Source organism: Etheostoma cragini, chromosome 14 (genome assembly GCF_013103735.1).
Source record: "Etheostoma cragini isolate CJK2018 chromosome 14, CSU_Ecrag_1.0, whole genome shotgun sequence".
NCBI classification, from domain to species: domain Eukaryota; kingdom Metazoa; phylum Chordata; class Actinopteri; order Perciformes; family Percidae; genus Etheostoma; species Etheostoma cragini.
This window is the reverse complement of record NC_048420.1, coordinates 23450144-23459254: the sequence shown is the minus strand read 5'-3', so window position 1 is coordinate 23459254 and position 9111 is coordinate 23450144. Positions and strand designations below refer to the sequence as shown.

At 42.2% G+C, this 9111-nt stretch overlaps 1 protein-coding gene across 1 annotated transcript in view; it reads right to left on the bottom strand.

The window, feature by feature from the left end:
• The window catches only part of si:ch211-264f5.6 (carcinoembryonic antigen-related cell adhesion molecule 2), a 32345-nt gene extending 27233 nt beyond the window's left edge, over positions 1–5112 (bottom strand). The window contains exons 1-2 of the mRNA XM_034891553.1: positions 4668–5112; positions 4065–4397 (exon numbers count right to left, since the gene is read on the bottom strand). Coding sequence (XP_034747444.1) covers positions 4065–4397; positions 4668–4716 — 382 coding nt within the window. The 5' untranslated portion in view covers positions 4717–5112. The remainder of the gene's footprint in view (positions 1–4064; positions 4398–4667) is intronic.
• Between the last annotated feature and the right edge of the window lie 3999 nt (positions 5113–9111).

Genomic DNA, 9111 nt, shown 5'->3' with positions numbered 1-9111 from the left:
GGACAACATGAGGACAACATGAGGACAACATGAGGACAACATGAAGGCAACATGAAGGCAACATGAGGGCAACATGAAAGCAACATGAAGGCAACATGAGGACAACATGAGGACAACATGAGGACAACATGAGGTCAACATGAGGGGTAACTAACATATCAAAGCATCTGTAGAGGCTAAGCCGAGGACTTTTCCACGGAGGTAATTGACGCACTTTTTACCTTTTTTTATCAATGAAAGTCCAAGTCATGTCTGCAATTAACACCATTGGTTCTATTTATTCCCATGAGATAACTTAATAGTCCAGACAATTACTGCTTTTATGTACAGTATGCTTATGTGTTGTTGCTGTGTGTGTGTGTGTGTGTGTGTGTGTGTGTGTGTGTGTGTGTGTGTGTGTGTGTGCTGCCGATGGCTGCACCTGATTGGACGAACTACAACGGCGGCTTGTTGGGAATTTGAAAATATTTCCCTGAAAACGTGTTTCTAAAAACATTTTAAGCAAGAAATCAGCCACGCAGACACATGGTTTCAGGTCGATGAAAGGTCAGTTTACAAGAATTTCGTCAGCTCTTGAGAGCCGAGCCGAGCCGAGCCGAGCCGAGTATGGAGTTAGACTTGTTTCTTTATTGCATGCAAGAAGACAAAAAGATCTTAGAGAAAACATGATCACACTGAGAGAAAAAAACAATATTTGAGAAAAAGTGTTCATGCCAATAGCAACAAAATCTCTCAAAATACTTTTTTCAAACTCTCAAATGCATATTTTTTTGCTATGAGTGTGAAAAAATGTCAAAAAAAGAGTTCCTCTCAAATTATATTTTAAAAAACTCTCAAATATATATATATATATATTTGTTTTGCTATCAGTTGCAAAAAAAAATTCCCCTAAAAAAAATGTTTCTCTCAAAAGTTGTTCTTCTCGCCCTCGAAACCAAAGTCTTTGCTCTCAAATATCTGTAAGAAACATTTTTTTGAGATAATTATTTTTGTAACTGACAGACAGCAAAAAAATATACAGTTAAAGAAATTATTTTGAGAGATTTTTTTGCTATTGGTATGAAAACTTTTTCTCTCAAATATTTGTTTTTCTCTCATAAAATGCCTTTTTTTGCAATCAGTGTGATGACGTTTTCTCTCAGATCTTTTTTTACCTCGCGTGTAATGAAGACCCGATTCTGGCTCCCTAGCCGAGCCGGCCGCTGCTCATTTGCATAAAGTAGCCTGGATACCCTATTATGCAAATCGTTTCTGCTCCCATGGAAACGAAAGGGAAGCTGAAAACGGAGACGCAGCGTCACAGTACAGCAGCGTCATCAGGAAACAGCTGAGCCTGAACCAGACAACCTGACCCGGGCTCCCGGTAGGTCGTCAGACACCGCCTTCAAAGAGCCTGGGTCTGGGTCTGAGACCACCCGCCTGGGTCTGGGTCTGGGTCTGACACCGCCCACCCAGAGCCTGGGTCTGGGTCTGACACCGCCCACCAAGAGCCTGGGTCTGGGTCTGACACCGCCTACCAAGAGCCTGGGTCTGGGTCTGACACCGCCTACCAAGAGCCTGGGTCTGGGTCTGACACCGCCCACCAAGAGCCTGGGTCTGGGTCTGACACCGCCCACCAAGAGCCTGGGTCTGGGTCTGACACCGCCTACCAAGAGCCTGAGTCTGGGTCTGGGTCTGACACCGCCAACCAAGTGTCTGACACCGCCTACCAAGAGCCTTGGTGTGGGTCTGACACCGCCCACCAAGAGCCTGGGTCTGGGTCTGATACCGCCTACCAAGAGCCTGGGTCTGGGTCGGGGCCCGGGTCTGGGCCCGGGTCTGGGTCTGTCCCAGGTTTCTTCCAAAAGAGGAGTTTTTCCTTGCCACTGTCGCACTGTTGCTTGCTCTGGAGGGAGCTACTAGACCTGTTGGGTCCCTGTAAATTCTGGAGTGTGGTCTAGACCTGCTCTATCTGTTCAGGGTCTTGAGATAACTCTTGTTATGAATTATTACTATGAATAAAATTGAATTGAATTGAAGTGTGCAGCAAAACGAGGAGCTAAAGGAGGCCAAAAACACCTGAATAGCTGCAGGGGGGGGGGTTCCAAAACTGGTCTTGATGAACACACAAACGCGATGGGGTTTTGTTTAAAGTTATTGTATAGCTCCTTTTCTTTTTACAGACAAGTCCGTGGCTTTGACAGAACTCACATTACTGCACAATTACACCGCCACTGCATAACAAGGGGAAGTCTAAAAACGAGATAAAAGCACAAAATCTGAGGGGAAAGGCACTAAAAACAAGATAAAAGCACTAAATATGAGGGAAAGGTCCTAAAAACAAGATAAAAGCACTAAATCTGAGGGAAAGGGTACAAAAAACAAGATAAAAGCACTAAATCTGAGAGAAAAGGTACTAAAAACAAGATAAAAGCACTAATTCTGAGGGGAAAAGGTACTAAAAACAAGATAAAAGCACTAAATCTGAAGGGAAAAGGTACTAAAAACAAGATAAAAGCACTACATCTGAGAGAAAAGGTACTAAAAACAAGATAAAAGCACTAAATCTGAGGGAAAAGGTACTAAAACAAGATAAAAGCACTAAATCTGAGGGGAAAAGGTACTAAAAACAAGATAAAAGCACTAAATCTGAGGGAAAAGGTACTAAAAACAAGATAAAAGCACTAAATCTGAGGGAAAAGGTACTAAAAACAAGATAAAAGCACTAAATCTGAGGGAAAAGGTACTAAAACAAGATAAAAGCACTGAATCTGAGAGAAAGGGTACTAAAACAAGATAAATGCACTGAATCTGAATCCAAGTTTTTTATATCTTGGTAAGAACCAAATGATTTGCATTGTACTGCATGCATGACGACTGTTCAATACACTCGCATCAGCATGAAGCAGTGAGGTCACAGCTTTAAACAATGCACAAAGCACAAACACACACACACACACACACACACACACACACACACACACACACACACACACACACACACACACACACACACACACACACACACACACACACACACACACACACACACACACACACACACACACACACAGGCACTCCTCCAGGAAGAGTTCAGTACATCTACGCCCTAAAGAAGCCCGGTGCAAGAGGCAGATGGGCTTCTATGTCTGTCTGCTGAGTGACGCGCGCCATTTTGGCTCACTTGGTGACACATAATGGTGACATAATGCTCCCCTAGATGTTAGCGTAGCACGCCCTCATTCTCTGCTTCTGACTGGCTAGTAGTCCTTACCTAGGTAAGTGTGCATGTGCGACTCCCAACAAAGATGGGACAGAAGTGAGATGTCTCACTCTGGAGCTAAAACAGAGAGCTCAACACACAGGGGGAAAAGAGGAGCTGCAGCGATGTGCGGTACAACAACAAAAATTGGTGTTTTATGAAAATTAAAACCATGTAAACCTATTCTGGTGCAACCTCAGAATAAAATTGTGAACCTCATAATGAACAGGATATATGAGGTCTTTGGTGCGGGTTCCTGGTCGAACGACGACTCCCTCGGTATGTGCGCAACAGGCCTGGAGTTGTTTTCACTCGTTTGGTGGGTGTGTCTCTCGTTTATTGGCTGTGTCACAGGTGATACCCAATCACAGGGTGGTCAACCCACTCCCGTTTCAGTTTTAAAAAAGAAAAGAAAAAACGCGTTGCGCCGTTTTGTCGGGCTAAAACGTCGCGCAGGTGTGGCTTGCGCCTTCCAACGGCACCAGGTTGCATTGGAAAATATAACAATTGTACGAATAAGTGTCTTAGGGAGATGATATAAACCCAAAACATTAACTTAAACTCGTTTATCTGGATCACTAAGAGACGCTGATCCATTCGGCATGGATCTAGTCCATATAAAGCATATTATAATCTTATAAAGTGCAGTTTGAAAGGACCCATGGACCGAATAAGACTGCCGCATTGGTTACGCACCAACGTATATAATAATGACTATTTTCTGAATCGTCATGCGACACCTGGGTTAAATAAAATCCCCAAATATCCGTCAAAACACACCTTGGCAGGCGGACAGTGATCCCTGGCTGATAAAGTGACTCACCCAGGACCCGGAGCTGGGTCTCTCCGGTTAAGGTCGTGCCGTCCGGTAACAGTACGCTGATGCTGTAGTGCCCGTTGTCCGCAGCCTTCACCGGTCCCAGGTACAGGAAGCCGTTGGTGCTGTTAATCGCCACTCTCCCCCTGTACGGGCTGTTTACGTTAAGCACCCCGCCAAAAGGTAGAGTCGCGACGTGACTCTGTGCATCCCCGGTGTTCATATTCCAGACTATGAAAGCGTAGGTTGACCCGGCACCCAAGGTAGTCTGTAAAGTCACATTTGTCCCCGAAACTGCGTCCACCGGCCCGTTCGGGAGAATCTGCCCCGCACAGCATCCTGGAAGCGGGGGAAGAAATAGAAAGTTAACGTCACACCTGTACGTGGAGCCTTCGATAGCAGGTCGAAAAGTCGGAGAAAGAAACGTAAAACAGAGAAGTTTCTCTCTGGTTCTGTTATTTTAGCGTGAATTCAAATAGGCTACACCCCGGGAGCCATTTCCATACCACACAGTAGGCTGTACATAAAAACTAAAAACCATAATAACATGAATAGAAGCTCAATCTGAAGATGGATCACACACACACAGATCACGGATGGTCTTCTTACCAATAAAAGAGAGCAGAAGGAGAAGCGTGTTCACGGCGAACGGATCCATCCGGACGGTTCAAGTCTCTCCAGCAACGACGGGACGAAAATGCGCCAGTACCTGCTACTTCAACAGGGACACACCCAGACAAGGTGAACACACACACACACTCACACTTGCACACGCCCACACACGCACAAACCACACACACACACGCACTTGCACGCACGCACACACACACACGCACACGCACACAATCGCACACACAGAAGTTTGTGGTACTATCTTTGTGGGGACCCGTCAATGACATAACGCATTCCCTGGCCCCTAACCCTAACCGTAACCATAACAACTAAATGCCTAACCTTAACCCTCACCCTCACCCTAACCATAACCTAATTATAACACCAATCCTAAAACCAAATTTTAACCCTCAAACAGCCCTTTAAAGTTGTGCGGTCCAGCAATTTGCTCCAAGTGTAGCCTAATAAACTCCCGGTTTTTGGACCTCACAAATGTAGTTAAACCACAGCGCTTACACACACACACACACACACACACACACACGCACACACACACACACACACACACACACACACACACGCATGCACGCACGCACGCACGCACGTCAATGGTATGATTCAGATAGATGGATAGATATTTCCAGTAAAGCAAAGGTGTCACAAGCTGTGTCTGATTTATAAAAGACGACAGTATTAAAGTGTTATGTTTTCAAGCCATATGATATTATTTATGCACAATCATCATTACACGACCTACTAGAGACGTAGAGAATATTTAAAGGGTTTGTCTTGTCTGGAAATTATTCATTTTTTAACAGAAACTGATAAACAAATTTAAAAAATCGTCTTAAAAGTCTCCAGTGAGGCGCTGCTGCCCCCACGTGGACATCTGGGGAGACACTTTGGTGAATTAGCCCTTTAACCCTCGTGTTGTCTTCTCATCGACCTGCAACTTGGTGTTTTTCTGGGTTGGAATTTCAACATTTTGTTGTTGTTTTTTCTACACTTTTTCTCAATGTTTTTGTCAATTTTATTCCTATTTTTGTTGCTTTTTTTTAAATTATGTTTGAGTCCATTTTCTTTTTTATTTGTCACTTTTTCCGGTGTTTTTGATTTTTTTAATTGTCACTTTTTCCATTGTTTTGGATGTTTTTTTGTCACTTTTTCCCGTGTTTTTATTTTTATTTTCTTGTCACTTTATCCAGTGTTTTTGATGTTTTTTCTACACTTTTTCTCAATGTTTTTGTCAATTTTATTCCTATTTTTGTTGCTTTTTTTTAAATTATGTTTTAGTCCATTTTCTTTTTTAATTGTCACTTTTTCCAGTGTTTTTGATTTTTTTAATCGTCACTTTTTCCAGTGTTTTTGATTTTTTTTGTCACTTTTTTCCATTGTTTTTGAAGTTTTTTTTGTCACTTTATCCATTGTTTTTGATGGGTTAATTGTCACTTTTCCCAGTGTTTTTGATGTTTTTTCTACACTTTTTCTCAATGTTTTTGTCAATTGTATTCCTATTTTTGTTGCTTTTTTTAAATTATGTTTTAGTCCTTGTTTTTTAATTGTCATTTTTTCCACTGTTTTTGATGGGTTTTTTTTGTCACTTTTTCCAGTGTTTTTGATGTTTTTTTGTCACTTTTCAGTGTTTTTGATGGTTTTTTCTACACTTTTTCTCAATGTTTTTGTCAATTTTATTCCTATTTTTGTTGCTTTTTTAAATTATGTTTTTGTCCATTTAATAAAAAGAAATTGTCACTATTTCCAGTGTTTTTGAAGTTTTTTTGTCACTTTTTCCGATTTCTTTGGTCACTTCTTCAGCGTTTAAAAGAATAGTTTTTATTGCTTTTTTCCTGCTTTTTGTAGATTTCGAGGACAACACAAGGGTTAAAATCAATACAGCCATAACTATTTATGTAAAAATACTTAACAGATGTTTACTTTGGGTCAATTACTGATGATAAATGCGTCAATTATGGTTCATATTCGCCACTTACCCCTATGAAATCACATTTCTGATCATATTATTATTAGTTTTTCTGAGAGAAAACATGGAAATTCAATTACAAAAACGATTTAAAAAAACGAAACAAGATTTTTTATAATTATTGCCGCTTATTTCTTAAATCAGAACAGGTGAAAGTGCTTGAAATGTAACAGTTTGGTAACTCTGTGATAGAATAGCGGGAGCAGAAATACAACTTGGTAACATAGCACCTCCACTTAACCCTCGTGTTGTCCTCCCGGGTCAAAAAGGGACAAGAATTGGACATTTTTCTCCCGAGCGTGCGGGGTCGAGTGTAAGTCTCAGGTGTCCCTTTTGGGGGAATCTTTGACTACAAACGGTCTTTCTCTGGTGTGCAGAGTCAAGAGTCTCTTCAGATTACTACGGTCCGTGAATCTTTCACGACAAACTGGACAACCAAATGGTTTCTCCCCCATACGGACGGTCATGTACTGTTCAAAGTACTTTTGCTAGTTTATATAGTTTATGAATCACTCAACGGTTGAGGACCAAAATACAGGAAGCCCCCCCCCCTCCCCCCCAGACCTCTCAAGTGGTTTGGGGCAGGTCTGCTTTCTGTCCCCAGAGTCAGAACTAAACAGGGGGAACAGGGTTCAGTTTCTATGCTCCTCATATCTGGAACAAACCCCCAGAAACCTGCAGATCCGCTGCTACTCTCAGTTCTTTTAAATCCAGGCTGAAGACCTTTTCTTTTTGATGTTGCCTTTCTTTAAATGTTTAATTTATTATACTGCACTGTAACTTTTACTCTTATTTTAATCCATTTTTAACTGTTAATTCTTGTGTTTTGTCTGATTTTATTTTTTAACTGTGTTTAAACTGATGTTGTGTGAAGCACTTTGAATTGCCCTGTTGCTGAAACGTGCTCTACAGATACAGCTGCCTGGCCTTGTGTCTCAGCCAAAGGTTTCTGTCACTGAGCAGCTGGAACATTTTCCTTCTGAATGACGTTACTAATCACAGAGGAGTTCTTCCCACTTAATTTAGTTTTTCCTGTTTTCATATCAATCACAAAGACTTTTTAAATAGTAGTATTATTATTACTGTTGTTTTGCAGAGGGTTTAAACCTGACTGTGGTTCCCCAGTTTCCTCCCGATCCCAACTGTCAACGGTCTCAGGTTCATGAGAGTCTCCAGTGTTGTCATCAGTATCTGGTTCTGAATGTCTCTCTGGATCTGGGTTCCCGGCTGGTTCTGGTCCTTCACAGTCCTCTCCATCAGCTTCTGTTTTCATATCAATCACAAGGACTTTATTGTTTTGCAGAGGGCTTAAACCTGACTGTGGTTCCCCAGTTTCCTCCCGATCCCAACTGTCAACGGTCTCAGGTTCATGAGAGTCTCCAGTGTTGTCATCAGTATCTGGTTCTGAATGTCTCTCTGGATCTGGGTTCTCCACAGTCCTCTCCATCAGCTTCTGTTCTCTCTGCCTCTCTGTTCTCCTCAGTTTGGCTTCCATGAATCCGTGAGCAGTGAGCTTTCTCCTCATCGTCCTCTTCACTCTTCCCAACCTCCAGCCCTGGAAGCTGCTCTCCCTCCTGACGGGTCCAGAGCCCCTCCTGTTCCTCTGCATTGGGATGGGGGCTCTGGCTCCTCCGGTTCCAGACTGGAGAACCCCTCCTGCCGCTCACGGGGAACCAAATCTTGAACCACCAACAAGCTGCGGGACGTCTGTGGAGAATAACCAATGCACATGTCTTAGAAAACTGTCATTCCATATTAACCGTAAACCCTTAGAGACCATTTCTGACCTGGAGTTAAGGTACTGGTCTCATATTAACCTCCTAAGGAACCCATTGGTACCAACCATGACAAGGGGGCTGCATAACAGTCTAAAGTTAGGCTAAATTGGCGTGGCCATTTTTAAAGGTCCACAAGTCATTGAAGTGAATTACACAACAGATACTGCAACAACAGCAGCACTAACGTCTTCTTTTCTCAGCCCTTTAAGCAACTTAATCCTTCAGTTTATGCAAAACTAGTTAAATACCTCCACATTTAGAGGACAGGAAGGGGACGACAACTCTACTCTGTAAAGTCACTAAAGATGTCAGACAAATGGAGTGGAGTAAAAGCACAATATCTACCTCTGGGATGTCGCGGAGTAAGAGTATAAAGTTGTAATAAAAACACAAAAGTACAAGTAGGTCAGTAGCGTAGTCTACGTCATGCGTAAGTATACGCAGTACAGCCACTGAGGAACCTCCTGGATGTCCATATAATTTCTTAAAAATGCTCAATGACACGCAACGACATACTCAACATTATTTTTTTGACATATTTAGATAAATAAAAAGTATTTTCACAGCAATTTTTGTCATAAAAGTGTATCAGGATGCAAGAAACAAAGTCTTTGACGCTCAAAATTTCCCTGGTGGGGGGCACCCAGACCCCCCAAATATCCTAATGTGGCCAATATATGTT